This window comes from Megascapheus bottae, chromosome 20 (genome assembly GCF_031878675.1).
Source record: "Megascapheus bottae isolate mThoBot1 chromosome 20, mThoBot2.hap1, whole genome shotgun sequence".
Lineage (NCBI taxonomy): Eukaryota > Metazoa > Chordata > Mammalia > Rodentia > Geomyidae > Megascapheus > Megascapheus bottae.
The window spans coordinates 19,639,238-19,658,277 of NC_143528.1; the positions used below are offsets into that span (position 1 = coordinate 19,639,238).

Here is a 19,040-nt window from a genome sequence, read left to right on the forward strand (position 1 = left end):
TTGAGGAATTTTCAAGAAAAAATAATTCACCTAACAGAGCTTGATAGATTGTTACATGTTATAAGTATATTTCTTAGACAAACACAAATATTAGGAGGGTATTGATCTTAGAAATAATTGCTAGTCACCACGGAGAAAGAAACAACACGTTTTAACTCATCTCTTCCAGGGAGTTATCCTTTAAGAAAGGGGATACAGTCTACATCCTGAGGAAAATTGATCAAAATTGGTATGAGGGAGAGCATCATGGACGAGTGGGCATTTTTCCAATCTCATACATTGAGGTTAGTCCTTTCCCCTTCCCTCCTGGGTAATAATTGTTTCAAAACTAATCCCCACAAGTTGAGGGACCAACGTGTGTTTTCCTTGCAGAAACTCACCCCTCCTGAAAAAGCACAGCCTGCAAGACCTCCTCCCCCAGCTCAGCCTGGAGAGATTGGAGAAGCCATAGCCAAATACAATTTCAATGCAGACACAAATGTGGAGCTGTCACTGAGAAAGGTAAGCTGGCTGGGTTCTCCATAGGTGCATTTGAAACTAGAGCAGGTTTCCTACAATTATAATTACCTTGTTTCTTTAGACATGGTTATGGAGTTTCCTTCATTTTCTATAAAAAACAACAACAACAAAAAACTAAAATAAAAAAAAACTCCCTCGGGCTGCCCATTGTCACTGTTGGCTTCCGTCCCTGTATTTCTCCACAGATCGTTCCTGGTAGGGTCTGAGAGTCCCTAAGAAACAGGATCCCCAAATCTTCTCCAAGGGGCACCTTGACTAAATATCAAGGGATTATATACATAGGACTATCAAAGGTGGAGGCATTTTAATACTTCTCAAAACATTGTTCTTCTAGTATTCAATTATTCATTAAAACAAAAAAGCAAAGTATCCTAATGCTTATTTTCCTCTATCTTGAAATCAAAGGATGGCTCTGAAATAATGAAGGTATTTCCTCCCTGAGTAGCTTTTTTGAAGAGCATTTATATAGCACTCTGTCCTTGATCATCATTCTCTGGGCTTCATGACCAAACAGAATTTTACTAGCAACCTATCTAATACTATTCTAAAAGTATTTTTTTTTATTCTACAAGTTGCTAGTCCTCATAGTTGAGATAATAGGCCGTTTTCATCGAATGGTAAACAATGGCATATATTTTATAGGCAATCACAACTGCACAAAATAAGAACAGATAGTATTTTTAATTAGAATCATCTGTATGTCCCATGTCTAGAGGGCAAATCCTTAGCCAAGGAAAATAAAGGGGAATTCCGCAGGTGTGGTCCTACACAATCCACATCTCATTCTCTTTTCAGTTCTAACTGTACCCTGTTGATCCTCTGCTGCACTTCTTGTTGTACCACTAAACACAAACAGACACATAGCATGACAGGAGCAATACTCATCTTCTGTTTCATACCATAGGGAAAGGAATTTCCAGGCCTGGCTATGGCGGTGCCTACCTGTAATTCCAGCTATTCAGAAGAGAAAGGAACATTTTTGCCAAGACCACCCCTGGCAAATGTGTGAGACTGTATCTGAAAGATAAATAAAAGAAAAAGAAAAATGGAAGCCAAGCACTGGTGGCTCATGCCTATAATCCTAGCACCTCAGGAGGATGAGATTTGAGGATCACAGTTCAAAGCCGGCCCAGGAAGGAAAGTCCATAACACTTTTTCTCAAAGCAACCACCAGAAAACTGGAAATGGCCCTGTGACTTAAAGTGGTAGAGTACTAGTCTTGAGCAAAAGGCTCAGAGAAAGTGTCCAGGCCCTGAGTTCAAGCCCCATGACTGACCAAAAGATAAATAAATGATATAACTCAGGTGGTAGAACATCTGCCTGAAAAGCACAAGGCTTTCAGTCTAATCCTCAAGTATTGCCAACACTACACAAACAAACAAATAAATAAAGGATTTTCCAGTTCAACCCCCAGTCTTGTCATTGACTATTAAGAATCTTTAAAACTTTCAGAGATTCACTTTTCTTCTTCAGTATGTTCTGCTTAGTGAGATTAGGACTCACTACATAAAATAGCCACAACTTGGACAACAGAAGAAAGAGAATCTTCAATACATAATCCTTAAATAAGAGTCTCGTATAGTCCTGAAGCTGTTAGGTATGTCACTTCATCATTGTTTGACAGGCAGTGATTTCAACTTCTGTATCCTTTCCAGATGCAGGTTCAAATTTGGCTATTTGGCAGCAATGTGCTGATTTATTTCTGCATCAGACATAGATTTGATTTCACATTTAAATTAGATTCTTTGGCGTTGGTTTGGTCATCGCAAGTGGCAGGACTGGGAATAAAGTTTTGTGACTGCAAAAGGCAAGGATTTTATTCAAATACATAGTAAGCAGTCCTGCGGTGGCTATCACCCAATCAGGGAGGATGCTCATGTTCCACTTTCCTGATGCAAACTGGAGGATGTCAGTCCTGGCCACAGTGATAAATATTCTAAGATGTTATCTTTGCCCACATCCTTTTCATTCACTCTTTGTCACTAGTTAGCAGACATACATGTCAATGTTTTCCCTTCTCGAAGTTTGACTTCTGCAAGGCATTTTCAGACTTACAGCCCTCAGGCAATTGCTACAGATTCATTCCATCAAATCTGTAAGAAACAGAAATGTGTTACGTGCATTAAGATATTATCTTTCAAACTAAGTATTAAAAAACTAACAGGCACAAGTTATAGCATATAGTATCAGTATAAAATGTATAAGCCTATTCATATTAACCAAGTATCCTCAGGGAAGAATCTGTGATGAATAGAAGACTTAATCGTGATTATCTGTATTTTTCTACTAAGCACTGGTCCTTATTTATGTTCCACTGGTTAAACAAAAACTGGGGCACAAACCTTTTCGTATAGAAAATTATTTTTTCTGAGAAAACGAGAACAATCATACTTTTTTCTTATTACATATTTATAAATGTATTTTCCTAATGATCATTTCAGGGAGATAGAATTCTTCTTCTGAAAAGAGTTGATCAAAACTGGTATGAAGGCAAAATTCCAGGAACCAACAGACAAGGCATCTTCCCCGTTTCCTATGTTGAAGTGGTCAAGAAGAATGCAAGAGGTGCTGATGATTACCCTAACCCTCCAGTACCCCACAGCTACTCTAGTGATAGAATCCATGGCTTAAGTTCCAACAAGGTAAGGAGATATTCCATCACAGTTCTTAATACAGTAGTTGGGGGCTGGGGTAAGATTACCAGTATATGATTTGGGGATATCAGGTTAGAACATCACATCTATAGCAAAGAAAGGAATTTCTGCATTATATTTCACACGCGAGGGTACCATGTCTGTAACTATAACCTAGTTTTGCTCAAATAGGTGCTGGCATAAAGGTTTCATGCTTCATTCCAATGATTCCATTTTCAAGTTAAAAACTGGAACATTGGTACCATCAGCTTTCATATATATATATATTATAAAATGATTTTGTTTCTAAAGGTTGATTATATATATATATAATTAGTGTCACAATTAACAAATGGGGATAATTTATGTACCTGCCCATATAAGGTTATAAATTATACATATACATATGGTGCATACAAATAACATGTGTGTATATATATCCATATACTTATGCATATATACACACACATGTGGATATATAATGTATATATATTCCAAAATGATGTAGCTCAAAAATATATGGTTATTAGTTTAAAAGTCTTGTGAATCGTTTGCAAGAGCTCAAGTAAGTTATTTAAATTAGATCTGCAATTATTATCTTGAATGAAAATGTGAATTATTGAAAGTCTTCAGTCTTATTTCACTTGTTTTAGAACCACCAAGTCTACTGTTTCACTTGAACTAGTAACTAAAGATGGTTATCTTTCTCAATATATAACTTAAAAAGAGCTATTCTTCCTGAATTGGCTAATTGGAAAAGTGTATCTTTCTTTATTCTTTATTCACTATGTGAATTCACTATCTAAATTTTCCATTGAGTTCTATTTTTTATAAAGAATAGTTAGCAGTTTCCTTCTTGTCACTGACTTCAAAGCATAAAAACTTAAATTGCCAAGATATTATTTTCCAACATTTCAAAACATTTACTGAGTTATATAGTTTATTAATTTGCCTACTGTGTTTGCTATTTGTAACATGGAGGCTGGGAGATATAGAAATAATGCATCTCCAACTAGCAGATTGCTTTGTGGCCCAGATCATTTCCAGATAGCATCCTAGGTAAGAAAAGTACTCCTGGAAAAATGAATCTTAGAAGAATTTTTACATGAGTAATGATGTATAAAACTATCTTAAGAGAGGTGCTTTTCCTTTAAATGGACTGTCTAGGTATTTTACTTACTCCAATCCTCTTTGAAGATAGAGATTTAGTCAGGGGTAATTAGCCTCAATCTTCCAGCATTAAATAATGAAAATCTCACACTATCTGACTTTATTTGGTTATTATGAAGTTTTCTAGAATCTAAATATATTTTTTGAGCTATTGGCATTTTGAGATAAATATATTTCTGCCTCAATTCCTACTGATAGAAAAAAGATAAGAATTGTTGGACCTATTATGTCCTACCCATCATTCAGTTATCTTAAAAGACTTGCCAGATAAATCAGATGACTAAGCTCTTATAAAATATCAGGAAGTTGTTTAAAGAAGAGATCCCTTAGCATTTAAGAATTTCTTCCATGTACCCTGATTAACAATGACAATGTAATTGTTTACAACACAATTTTTATCTTGACTTCAAATGTGACTTAAATATATTTTAGTCTTTCTTAGCATACCAGGTTTAAAACATAAGAAGACACAGATTTCTTTAATAACTAACTAGTGTTTTGCTCTGACTGAAAAGAAAAGATAAATTAAAAGTTTGTGGCCACAAGTTTGAGAGAAATGCTTATTGGTTTCAGGCCATTGGACAGCCATGCCACAGTGTCATTTGCCCTGAGTCATTTTCAGAAAGTACTATAGACTTCAAAACGATGAGTTCAAAAACAAGCTAAACATCTTCTGTTTTGTGACTGATACTTTCAAATAGAGAAGAGCTCATTAGTGGTTTTTAATCTCCCTTGAAAACATTTTACATGTTTCTTGACATGTTATCAGAATTTTAGGGAGATTCAACTGTAAGCTAGTATAGCTTCTCCTTTTCATACATTAGAATCCACCTCTCATTCTTTAGGGAGACAAGGTAATTGTATAACAGTGATATTATGGACATATTGTGGTGAGAAAAATGTTCCCAAATACTAGATTTGATTTTGAGGATAATCAAATCCACAGTCAAGCTAAGATCTGTTAACCTGCTCAGATATATATTGGTGACCCTAGAGCTAATGGATTTAGTACAAGAGGCAAAGAGAAATGGCAATAGTGGGTGGCAGTGTGGACAGTGGACTCTACATGTCTTTCTTTCTCATGCATATTACTGCTGTCTACGAGAAGAAGCAAAACTGTGGAAGGTAATGATCTTGAATTACTTTCAAAAGCAAATAATGGGCGCGATGGCTCACGTCTGTAATCTTAGCTACTCAAGAGGCTGAGATCTGAGGATCGCAGTTCAAAGCCAACTTGGACACTAAAAAGTCCGAGAGACTCTTATCTCCAAATAATCCCCAGAAAACCTGAAGCGGTGCTGTGGCTCAGATGATAGGGTGGTAGCCTTGAGCTGAAGAGCTCAGGGACAATGTCCAAATCCAGAGTTCAAGTCCTACAACCAACAAAAAAAAAAAATCAAAGCCAACATTTTAGTATTGCATAGCAAAGTCCATAAAACAGATTTTAGCCAGAAAAGGAAATTCTGTGGATTGAAATGAGACACCTATAATTTATACCTCAATGAAAAGCTCAGTTCTTAGTAGCCCCAAATCTCACATGCAATTTCACTTTATATCAGGTGTAAGCAGCCTCGAGTTCTGAAACTTCTCTTGAGTTGCTCACCTGAATGCCACGATACTTTGTGCCACTCACACAGCCCCATCATCATGCTGTTCCTTATTTCTTCTTTCCTTTTTTATTGAAAAATTAAACATAGCGTCATTTCTATGGTTCAAAGCCCTTGCTGGAGAAAAGTCCGAGAGCTTTGATATGGTTCAAATAGTAGAGCGTCATCCATGAACAAGCAAGCTAAGAAAGAGCATGAGCCCCTGTGATTTAAGACTTGAAACAGGAAAGAGAGAGAGAGAGAGAGAGAGAGAGAGAGAGAGAGAGAGAGAGAGAGAGAGAGAGAGAGAGAGAGAGAGAGAGAGGAGAGGGAAGGAAGGAAGGAAGGAAGGAAGGAAGGAAGGAAGGAAGGAAGGAAGGAAGGAAGGAAGGAAGGAGGGAGGGAGGGAGGGAGGGAGGGAGGGAGGGAGGGAGGGAGGGAGGGAGGGAGGGAGGGGAAGGAAGAAAGAAGAAAAAAGTAAAAAAGAATGAAAGAGAAACAGAAGGGATGGAGGGAGGGAGGGAGGGAGGAAGGAAGGAAGGAAGAAAAGTTACTAGAATTACTTTTCATGAATTTGTATAAAAATTTACATTTTACTGTTTTGTTAAAAGCATTCCAATAATAATTTTCAATAATACCAAGATATATAATGTCACTTCAAGAGATTAATCTTCAGGAATTATACTTCCCAAGTTTGCAATAAATGTTGAACCTTTGAGAAAGAACAGGGGTCTTAACGGGTTCCTCTTAGTCTCCATTTCTGTAGAAGTATTTAACTTTGAAGCAATAGTTATATTCATAGTTTCATTGTAGTCATAGACCTCTATTCTTGAAAAGTATTTTTCAGAACTTACCTAGAAATATGTTCATGTATTCAATATTTGTTCCATATGTTAAAACCATCTCAGACATAAATAAGAAGACTGTGAAAGTTCAAAGAATGGGCACTGTTTCAGAAAGGGAGAACTGTAAATAAATTCAGGGTCCAAGAAAGGCTTTGCTGATGGTTTTCTTTCTACAGTAGCATATTTAAGAAACATTTAACTAGCCCAATATCTAGAAACCTACAGTATCTTTAGTATAAGAGGCAGCCAAACAATTAAATCTCTTAAGATTTCAGGGTCCTGATAGTCTAATTTGGCTTTATAGTCTCATTAAAAGTTCAGAATTAGTCAAGTTTCACTGTGTAAGATTTTTAATTTAGCATAAATGATTTTATATATTTGAATCTCATTAAAATACCTTCAAATTTAGATTTCTTCTACATGCCTTCAAATCTATGCTACATCACATGATTGTTCCATTCAATGCCATACGTTTTCTGCATTTCTCTATCTCTATGTTTTCATGCATGGTTATTCTTTTTCTTTGTTTATTATTTCATTTCATGGTCCCTGCTCATTTCTAAGTCGGCTTCCAGTGAATCAGCCCTTCCTCTTATGTTCAAAGCTCCACCTGGTTCTGAAATCAATGCTCCCCAGGGGACTGATCAGGAAGGATTGTCTCTGACTGACAGGTATCGATCCACAAATCCTGTGGCCCCAACAACAGCTTCTTTTTTGGACAACTTCTTGGATGAATTAGAGAAATTTAGTGCTTTAATCTTACCAGCCGACCAAACCACACCAGGTACCCTAAATGACATCACCCTTAAAATTGAGGAGGGGCCCTCGATGCCCCTTCCACTACCTCCAGCACCCTTACCCGTGGACTCATCTCATGCTCTCTTGCCCCTCCCCAAGTTGAATGTGCCCTTACCTGCAGCCAGGCCTTACCATACAGTGCCACCACTGCAGGATCCTACAGAGACCACTGAAAACAAGTTGGCACATTTGAAGAAACTGAGGAGGTGCCTTTCAGAGCCTAAAAATGCTCTTGAAGTCCTGGGTGATAAATTTGTGGCCTCTGCCTGCACTAGTGTGAGCGCCTTGCCTATAACCCTCCCTGCCATTGGAGAGGAAGAAGAAGAAATCTATGAGGGGATTCTAAACCAAAGATGGCAACCAGAATCTGAAGAGCATGAAGCCATAGGATGTGACCATGAGGCTACAGAGGTGACAGCAAAGCTGCATATTGAAGAGGAGGAAGAGGAGAAACCCAGCTGCTTAAAATGTCTGGTAGGCACACCCACAGGCACTGGGATCCCTAAGGAAAATAGCAGTGCAGCAAAAGATATCAATGAGGTATATAAATAGTGTCTAATTACTAAAGAATTAACTGGCCTTACTACAATTAGCTGTGATAGTTAACCATAGTAATCATCGCTTTTGGTACTGCGTTAACATGTTTTCTTACAAGGCATGCAAGCATTGAGTGAGTCAGAAGGTGGAGGGATATATAAAAATATACTATAGTTTGATATAATGACATAAACATCCAGTACCATTGTCCCGTTATTTACTTTTTTGCCAGTCCCGGGGCTTGAACTCAGGGCCTAGGCACTGTTCTTGGGCTTTCTTCAAGGCTAAAGCTCTACCACGTTAGCCACAGCACCACTTTTGGCCTTTTCTATGTATGTGGTACTGAGGAATTAAACCAAGTTCTTTGGGCATGTTAGGCAAGCACTCTACCACTAGGCCAAATTTGACCTCTGCCCCATTATTTCCAACTATAAATTCCTATTTCAATTCTTTTCAATTTATATAATCTTTCTAGTTTCCTAATGTTGATAATGTCAGCTAATTGTTGACTCTAAATGCCACGCAATATTCTCAGACCTCTCCATCTTTAATGTTTAGGATGTGGAGAGGTGGAAGGTGTTATTTAACTCTGTGGGGGGGGAAGAACACATATACAATATGTCTTTGATGTGACAACACCTTACAAGAATGAATCAGTTTTTAAAATAAGGACAACGAAATAAAGAAAAAGAGAAAAAGGCTATTTCAGTCCCCATTTGACTTTTCTAAAGTGATCATTATCTTCAAGTTGGTAACTAGTTAAGAATAAGATCCTGGATCTTTGTCTTTCAAACAAGGTATCTTGGACAAGAAAGAAAATGCTTTGAAACTTTAATGTATAAACCTCTTTCTTTAAAAACAAAAGTGATCTCTCAAATACATGTTGCCTATTTTAAAAGCAAGTATATTTACCTGAAAATATGAAACCAAAACATGATTGAAGCTAGGTTCAGTTATATGTACTTGTTATCCTAGAGATGCAGGGAGCATATCTAACAGGTAAAAGAATTTTAAGATTAAACTTCAGTGCTACCCCCCCCCCAAAAAAAAGAAAGAATAGCTTCTCTAGGCACGGTGATCTAATACGTAACAGTTGCTGGACAACTTCTGCTAGATTACCAATTGTCATTTCAGGGCTTTAGGTACCAGATTGCCTTCACATTTAGAAAGGGCCCATTTGAATTTTTTAAATAAAATCCTCAAAAAGTTCTTTCAAAGTAAGAATTTTTCAGAAAAATCATTTTCCAGGATTGGTACAAGTAAAATTATTTAAATTGGGAGAATACTATAGAAACCATGCATCCTCATTTCGGACATCAACATATTCAAATCTTGTCTTTCCTCAACATTTAAGCCACCTTCGTTTTCTTCGGGAGATTCAACGACTACACTTTTCCCCAGCTGTCTGCTTTCCTCCCCTCCACTTCCTCCTCCTTTGTCCTCTGTTTCTGACCTGGCCTCTGGACTTTCGCAGCCCCCACAGCCCTGCTCTCCTCCTCTCATCCCCAAAAACTCTTATCAACAGGAGATGATAAGTTCACCAAAATTAAAGGTAACTGCATCTTGAGTGTGGTGTATTGCATGCCTTTGAATGAACTTCAGTAGAATATGCATTTCGACTTGTACCTCCTTACAAGATCTAAGAAAATAAGTAGTGATAGCTAACTTGTAACATCCTCAGCATGGTCTGTGCCCATAAGTTGAAAAGGTACATCTACATAACAGCTCTCCTTACTCACAATGAGGAGAAAAGCAAACTAAAACTTATAATCAGAAGTAATCATCAGGATTTTAAAAGGGCCCGGATCAGCTTTAGAACCATCTCATTCAAAGAAACCAGATTTGTGCCTGTTGTCCTCTGTTACATCACAGTAGATTCATTTCCCACCTTGAGCATGTGTGGAAGAGCAGTATGGAAGAATGGTCTAACAATGATTCTTTTAAGCTTTGCTCTTCCATCAAGGTGAAGAAAATCAAGATGCAAATCAAATAAGGTAGCAATTGGCAGAATCTCCGTCTCTAACATCTACATGCTACTGCCATGTTGGTATTTTGATCTCCCAAAAGATAACAGTTAAAAATAAAAGGTTATCTTAATGGATAACTAACCATGGAAAGCGATGACAACAATTACAATATGGAAGCAATTTATAACAGAAAATTTTGGCTCTTAAACTGAAATTTTATATACAAAAAGTGATAGCCTTCCCATAGTAAGTTATCCTCACATTTAATCTTTTGGACATGAACATGAGAACCTCTATAGATAAAAGATAAAAACTTCAGATTAAAAACTACAGATAAAAACTTCTAACACTGTGGTGGTTACTGGAGTCAGGACTCATGACTTTTGATGATTCTTTAATCTCAGCCTCCTGGAAAGCTAGGATTACTGGCATGAGTCATCCCTTGTACCTGGCAGTCTGTGGAATCATTCCTAAGGCCAGCTTATTCATTCATTCCCTTTTCTTATATCCTTCTACTGTAAGCTCAATCAATAAGTACAAATAACTCTGGAATCTTACTCCTCCCTTTTAAAGAAGCTTAGATTGCAGTATCAATAAGAGCCAAGAACTTAAAAGTTTATTATACTACAAAAGCCAAGCTCATTTCAATTAGATGATGGAATGAAGGTATTCATAACTATATTTAAAAAGAATGTTTTAATAACTACATAAAATAGCAAATTCCACAAAAATAAATGGATTTCTCCACTCTTTTCTCATGTTTGGCAGCAAATGTTGGTCTTTAATTTTCCATTGCATTTTTAATTGTATCTGCAATCCAAAATTCTTCCATAAAAGTAAAATTTGTCACTACTCATTTATTAATACTTCAAGGGTTATAAAATGCTTAAAAGTAAATAGATGGTTGTCATTATTTTCCCTACTCTTTTCTTTTTTCTTATACTTTTATCTTCGAATTGTTGTACAAAGGATTTAAATTGAGTAAGTCAGTTTATGAGTACAGTACATCTTGATCAATGTCACCCTTCCATCATTCCCTATCTCTCACAACCCCATCCATTTCCCTCAGTTTTTCTTTCTTTTTTTTTTTTTTTTGGCCAGTTCTGGGCTTGAGCTCAGAGCCTGAGCCCTGTCCTTGGACTTTCTCAAGGCTAGAGCTCTACCACTTGAGCCTCAATACCACTTCCAGCTTTTTTCTATGTATGTGGTACCGAGGAATCGAACCCGGGTCTTCATGCATGCTAGGCAAGCACTCTACCATTAGGTTAAACTCCCAGCCCCCTTCCCTCAGTTTTTCAAGTCCCATTTTCATATATACACTCTGAAAATTGTAACTGCATGATCCCACCATTCCTCTTTTCATTCATCTCCCTTAGATGTTTCATTATCTGTTTTAAAAACATTTTTACCATATAACTTACTATGAATCTCAGCTCTTTCTCCATATTACAGAATATTCTATAGAAAAGAGACTTGTTTGATGTGAGCTCAAACTACAAAGCAAATGATTAATGAGGACAGACAATGTCTTTGCTTTGAATTTCTTCAAAAAAGATCAGCTCTTGTGTATCTGCAAGGAAGTCTCATAATCCTAAAGCAGTTACATCAAAAGATTGTGCCTTTGACCACTTTCCTAATATGAAGTTAAGTTCCATCTGGGCTCTCATGGCTCATGCTGTAAACCTAGCTACTCAGGAGGCTGAGATCTGAGGATCCTGGTTCAAAGATCCAGCTGGGGCAGGAAAGTCCCTGAGACTCTTGTCTCCAATAAACTACTCAGAAAAAGAAAGCCAGAAGAGGCACTGTGGCCCAAGTAAAAGAGTGCTAGCCTTGAGCAAAATAAGCCAGGGACAATACCAGTGTTTGAGTTTAAGCCCCAAGGCTGACACACACACAAACACAAAAAGCTAAGCCCAGATTCTTCCTAATGTAATCCTAATGTAGCTATTATTATCCATCAATTGATTTTTACCTATGACTCTTGAAAGTTGTAGAAACTCTATATTAGTCACAACTGAAGTAGTTGTACTCGCAGTTAGCTAAAAATAATTATAGCTCAAATAAGGTAGAAATATATGCCTCTTGTACATAATACAAAGTATCCAAGACTGGTATGATGGCTTTAAAGACATCAGAAAACACAGAAGATTCACAGAAATTACTTGTATCTCATCTTTCAGAATATAGTACTTGAGCATATCCAGGTACAAGGAGACCAAGAAACATCTCTTCGAGACCAAGAAACATCTCTTCATGTCTTTATTTTAAGTAGCTTTGAGTCAGCCTAATACCTTTACCCCCATTTCTGAAGAAAATAAGAGAACAGATACTAAAGAACATTAAGAATTTTCTAAGCAAACAAGCCACCCATGTTTTATCCCAAGAAATTATCCCATTAGATTCTAATGATTTTTAATTTTTTTCCTAAATGAGAATTAAGAAAACCACGTATTTTTATGTAGAAATCATTTAGTCCTACTAAAGTTTTCTTAAGCCAAATCAACTACCATTGCTAAATCCTGTCCATTACTAAAAGAAAGGAAACGTCTATATGAAGATTAGATTCACTAAGAATTTACTTTAACAAAAAACACTGAAAGAATCAAATTTGTAGTTGACGTATTGAATATTTGTAGTTCACCATTTTTCCAAAAAGAAGTTCTATTTTTTTCTTATACATTTTGGCTGATATTTTCCCCTAACAAGAATTTAATACTTTCTTTGATATTTCATGGGTACTGTTTGTATTTTGTTTAATCTCAATCTCACTTTGTCTAATCAATAAGCACAAAGAAAAATATCAATTTTTCTGCTACATACAGAATGTTCCATATATATATATATATATACATACATATATATATCCTCAGCCAGGCACTTGACATCCAGTCACCTTGGCCTTCCAGCTTCCCTCTACAAATCTTTCTTCGCTATGCCTTTGAGTCCTTCTGAAAGTAATACTCATCCTTGGCAGACAAATGCATTTATGGAAAAGGCAAAGGAGCTTTGTGCAGACTGCTCATCTTCCTGCCTTGTCCTAACTTTAGCATGCTGTGTGTGCATGAGAGAGAAAAAAATACTAGCGAGATCCCTCCTAAAGACTACCTCCTGAAGATGAGATCTAACTAACTTCTTACGGCTTTTCCAGGCTGATTTAAAACAGGAGGTATCTGTCCTGGGTAAGCCTCCTCGCAGCCCAGTGATGTCTAAGAGGTCCTGCAGCTCGCCAATCAACAGGGTAGGGTCAAACACCCCTTCTTCTCACAGTCATCCTGGCTACCCTCTCTGTCAGTGGGTTGACTCTTCTCCAGTTCCTTTGCTTGGACCTAGCAGTAAAGTAGAACAGTAGATTCCCTTGTCAGAAGTGCCCAGGGGATGATGACCTATAAAATCAGATCCTACGTCTTTGGAATGTGTGCTTCTCCACTGAGTGTAGGGTTTCTCAAATGGGTCGGGGGAATACTCCACCATGGTCACATTCATCATTATCCAGAAAAGACAGAATGTGTGTCTTCTATATCTGCCCCATGTTGGTAGACAAACTCGCTGCTTTCTGCTCACTGAAAATAGGCGGGGGGAAATGTGGCTAATCATTCACTGAATGAATCTATGTGTTTGCTTCATTGTCATTCAAATTGTTTGGGTTTATTTCAATCCATAATTCTTATTTCAAAGTAATTTGTTGCTCTGGTAATATGTGATTCATGCATCCAATGTCCTTTTCCTACTGTATGGGCTTCTGATTTGACTGCTTTAATTGAACTTTAAAGTCCAACTGCTTTCCTTTTAGCTACACAGTTCTTTAATGCTTACAGAGGTTTACAGCAAATGGAGTCTGAGGAATGCAGACAAGGAATTTGGGGATTTTCCTAGGTCAGGATTCCAGACGCCATTTCTTTTTTAATGGACCTTTATTTAGCTTTAATAGTTCTATCTCACAGCTGATGGCTCTACATTTCAAATCCTCAAAGCCTTAATGTTTAAATCTTCCTTTTTAGTTTCTAAATGTCTAAATTGTTCTGTGCTTATGCCATCTTGTGATTTTTGTAAGAAAAATCTGGAGTTGTTGAAAAAGCCCTCCTGTTACCATAGAGAAAGAGGGGAATGTGGATTTGTAGAGAATTTCAGACTATGACAGCCTTCAGAGGTGAACACAAGCAAAAATAAAGCTCTTTCCAAAATCATGAGAACATACCCAGAAATCCCCATAATTCATTGAGATTGTCCTAAGTCCTTTCTTTGCCATCATTTTTTAAATATTTTTATTATAATTAATAGAAGTGTTACGTTATATTCACCAGATAGAAGGTGCATTACTTCACATACATTGATACCCTTTCTCATGTCTTGGTCCCCATTTCCCTCCCCCTTGCCCCCACCCCTAATCTTGTTTTCCCCCCTTCCCTATGCAATTTCAAATAACCAAATACACATTTATCCAATATATCAGATAACAAAGTGAGATACTGTAACAATATGAGATAACCAAGGGACAGCAAAAGAGATGAGAGATAACATAGTACATTAAGGACAACAATCACTCATTATATCTTTGCCATCATTTTTACACTATGAATTTGTACATTAGATTTCATAGGTTTGTGTGGACCATAAATACTCTATTTTTCTTTCTACTTGTGTTCTACCTTCATAATCAAAGGAGCAGTGACTCACAATTGATCCTGGCTTTGGAAATTAGCGTATGTTTGGAATGTGTCTCTAGGCATCCATTTTGACAGTACTAAAAATATGTTATATGCATACCATAAAGAGATTCATAATTTTTATACAAGTATTATGATACCTAGAAATCAGACACAGTAAAACAGAGATTCAAAAAATTCAATATTAAGGATGCCATGCTGCTAGTATCATACTTCATTGGATTTTTCTAAGTCTAATTGTATTCTTAAGACTCACCAAGGAAATAAGATACAATTCTTGCTCAAAATTTCCAACCCAGTGATAGCAATGTGTTAACTTGAAAACTGTCTTCTTAAGTTCACAGTTCAAGTAAAGCCTCTCTAAATGTCACAGATGTATATTGTTCTATATTTATCTCAGAACCGCTCAGAAGTTATGAGTAATAGAAATGCCTGAGCAGATAGTTAAAATAGAAATGAGCATAGGACAAAAATATATCCGGTTAACATCTAATTCCTTCTCAAAAAAATTAAAACCTGGGATGGAAAAAAACAGAGACAGAAAAATAGATGATTATGTTCTTGCTTTATTGTGATCTTTAAAATATCCTTTCAGAATTAATTCAGGCTGAGAGAATTTGGCCAGTCCTGACCAAAGGCAAAAACAACTTTTAACATGTTACTGCCACTAGTCATCATTAGGTGGCAACAGAGGAAAGACACAGTGCCGATCTTTTCTTAGTGTGCCTGTGCTGAGAGTTTCAATTTGGGAAGACAGTTTGCTTGAATACAAACAGAAGCACTTGTTTTTAGGCAGAATAAACAAGTTAGGTCATATATTCCATCCAAATAATATTTTAGTCAATAGAATGTTAGTCGAAAGCATCACTCTAGTCCTTTTTAAAATCTATATGTAAGATGAAGAAAGTACCCAATATATTTCAGTCCTAGTATACTAATCTGACAAATGAGGTTGAATTATTATCTTGTACTTTCCATATGACTAGGATATGTGAGAATTAACCAATGAGCATCAATTATCAGAACTGTCTACAAATAAACACATAAGATAATGAGAGGCATCTTCACATAGCAGAGGGAAAATATCTGAAAACCTGTGGATTTCTTTATGGGATTCCTGAGGAGAGCAGAGGAATCATCAGTTTATTCTAGCTCATTGACAGTAGAGATGAGGAAGCTGAGTTGCATTCAAACATAAGACAATGCTCAAGACAGAAAGATAAATACATAGAGACAGAATATACCCTCATAAATAATGATTAGCTCTATTTACTCTTCTATTGTTCAGATGCTTTTAAAATAAATTTAATTATGATTATTTACCCCTCTTTCAAACTAGTTTTCTAGTTATCTGTTAACACAAGGGCAATTGCTGTCCAAGGCAAGCCTTGAAATATTGAAAAAGTGTATTATTTTCATACTAAGGAAAGCTGTGCTTAATTCTAGACTGAAATGTGGGCAGTATAGAACACTGATGATTTAGATGGAAATAAGAGGAAGATGTTTTGAAGGCTATGAAGGGAGGGAAAGAACATTGGGAAAGATGATGAAAAGTTAGGGCATTATTGACTGACACACCCAGGAATACAAGTTGATGACATGAATAGGTCTGTGGAATTTAAAGAGCTACCCACTTAAGTAGTAATTTTGGTAAAAAGACAATTCATCTAAATGATTCGGTAAGTGGAGTGAATCAAACAGATTGCATTATAGTGATGCTATCTAAAAGGGGGAATACAAAGTTTAAAAGTACACTGTGTTACATTCATGAGCAGTCAAAGTGATATATTTTAATGTAAGGCCAGCCAATTTTAACAAATACTGCATACTAACTATAAAAGCTTCAATTTTGCCAGGCAAATGGTGGTTCATGCCTGTAATCATAACTATTCAGGAAGCTGAGATTTGAATTGGTTCAAAGCTAGCTCATGCAGAAAGTTCATAAAACTCTTCTCTCCAACAAAAACAACCAAAAAGCTGGAAATAAAGCTGTGGCTCAAGTAGTAGAGCACTAGATTTCAGCAAAAGAAGCTCACTGACTAATGTCCAGGTCCTGAGTTCAAGATCCAGGACCAGCACACACACAAAAATGGTTCAGTCATTACTCAATTTCAAAGCTATCAGAAAGATTTATACATATGGAAATAGACATACCTCTTGGGGACATAAGGATATTTATCTTGACATTTTTTCCCTTAAAACATCATCTATCTTACAACAAAGGATTCTATTCTCCCCCAGATAATGCTGTGATTTTTCTTTTCAATTGTGGGGCTTGAACTCAAGGCCTGGGTGCTGTCCCTGAGCTTGTTCTCTCAAAGCTAGTGTTCTACCACTTTGAGCAACATCACCACATCGGGTTTTGGTGGTTAATTGAAGATAAGAGTCTCACAGGCTCTCCTGCCTTGGTATCCTCAGATCTCAGCCTCCTGAATAGCTCAGATTACAGGCATGAGCCACCAGCATCCAGCCTGTGATTTTGTTTTTCAGACAACTGTCACTGTTTTGATTGCCTCTTGAAATGTAGTAGTATATTGGATTGTCCTAAAGTTTCTTTTATATGTATTTCTGAGTGATCAACAAGAGAATTTTCGATATCATGCAACTCATTGACAAGAAATTTTACCTCTGGGGATGTATTCCAAGGAAAAAATTAAAGGAAAGAAACTGCTCTCTGAATAGAATATTTAAATATCTTGCATCTATTTAAGAAAAGGACTAGACCAATTGAAACTTCAAAAAGAAAAAACAGAGATAAATGCTTACCTATAATTTATAGAAATGTGTGCAAGTGAACATGATTCCAAAATAATTTGAAATAAGAAACCAAGAAATTATAAAATAGTATAGCACAGTAGTAACATATATACAACTTTCATGTGAAAGTTTAATATCTATAGCTTATCTATATCTTCTATATAGAGAATACATATATATATATGAATAACAGAGTTGCATTTTATAAATGTAAATTTGATGTTGTAATATCTTAAACTAAATAATCTCAAATATCTGGAAAGTAATTTAATCTTAATCATTCTTAAAATCATTTATTTAATACCTTGCATTGTAATAATCTAACTTGATCATTTTAATTACTGTTAGTAATTTTATACTGCCTTATATGGGTAAATACTTCACCATTTTGCAGCTGTGTACCCAGTAACTTCAATTTTATGTTGATATATTCTTTACATGGACTATTGGGTAATAGTAATTCTTTATATAGACTATTGAGTAATGTCTAATAATACTGTTAGTAAATGCTTCCTGTTAATAGTAGTATTGATACAAAGAATGTGAGCATGGAATTTAGGAAGGCAGCAGAAGTTAGTGTCTGACGGAAGATAATCTTGAGTCCCCCATTCAAGCCATGGACAATGGGCAGAAAAACATCCCAACCTTACCCGTAACATTTGTAATGACAGAAACCCAAGAATTTGGCCTAATGTCTAAGGAAATAGATCTAATGTCATTAAAGAGCCACGTATATAATTACCATGCAAACCCTGATTTTATTATTGCACCATGTAATTCTTAGTGAGAAGAGAATGTTTTTGAAATGTGCTGTGAATAAAGTATACATTTCTCTTCCCAAAAGGTAACACACAGTCAAATACAAGTTATACCAAGTTTACAAATTCAGCCAATGTGGTAACTTTCATCCATTCACGTATTTATGTAGCTGTATAAGATACGAAGGCTTGTCATTTCCAATATTATAAGTATCTATTACAGATACTGGTCTTGATGCTTAGTTTAAAAAGAAAGGAAACTCTTTTGAGAGTTCAGTGCACTGGAAATTTCTACCAATATTTCTCTTCTAAGGTAAAATGTTACATGTTACCTGGATATTGTTCATTTCATTCTATTTAAATTTCTCTGTTTACTCCTGTTTTTAAAAAAAAATGCATGTGCATTCTTCACATGGACAACAGAGAATGTTAATTCAAACATGGCATGGGATGTCTGCCTATGGGTATTTTCATATGTGCCGTATGTGAAAATGTTGTTTGTGAAGAAAACGTTTAGATTGAATGTGGACATTTGGATGTTAAGCTAAATGTGGCTTCCTTTCTGCTTGTCTGAGAAAACGTTGGAAGATCTGATTGAATGAAGCTCTTTGTCCTCTCTATTTCCGTGTTGTCCATGCTCTTGCCAAATTCCTGAGCTCTGAAAAATCAATGGGACTAAACCTCAACTCTTCCAAAATGCTCAAGATTACTCGATTGTGGATGTGTTCAAAACCAAATTGAACCTTGGCCATTTTAAAGCATCCTTCAAAATATCTTAATATTTTCATTATTAGTGCTGCAGAAGC

General features: G+C 36.2%; 1 protein-coding gene across 35 annotated transcripts in view; it reads left to right on the forward strand.

The window, feature by feature from the left end:
- Sorbs2 (sorbin and SH3 domain containing 2) overlaps positions 1 to 19,040 on the forward strand; it is a 293,671-nt gene that overhangs the window by 266,675 nt on the left and 7,956 nt on the right. For 23 of the 35 annotated variants that reach the window (XM_090354071.1, XM_090354079.1, XM_090354088.1 and 20 more), the window contains 3 exons: positions 170 to 284; positions 373 to 501; positions 2,961 to 3,161. In XM_090354071.1, the coding sequence (XP_090210197.1) occupies positions 170 to 284; positions 373 to 501; positions 2,961 to 3,161 (445 nt within the window). Of the gene's footprint in view, positions 1 to 169; positions 285 to 372; positions 502 to 2,960; positions 3,162 to 7,317; positions 8,026 to 9,442; positions 9,641 to 13,203; positions 13,294 to 18,457; positions 18,548 to 19,040 lie in introns of all 35 variants that reach the window. The other 12 variants (XM_090354066.1, XM_090354065.1, XM_090354064.1 and 9 more) reach the window with 2 other exon arrangements.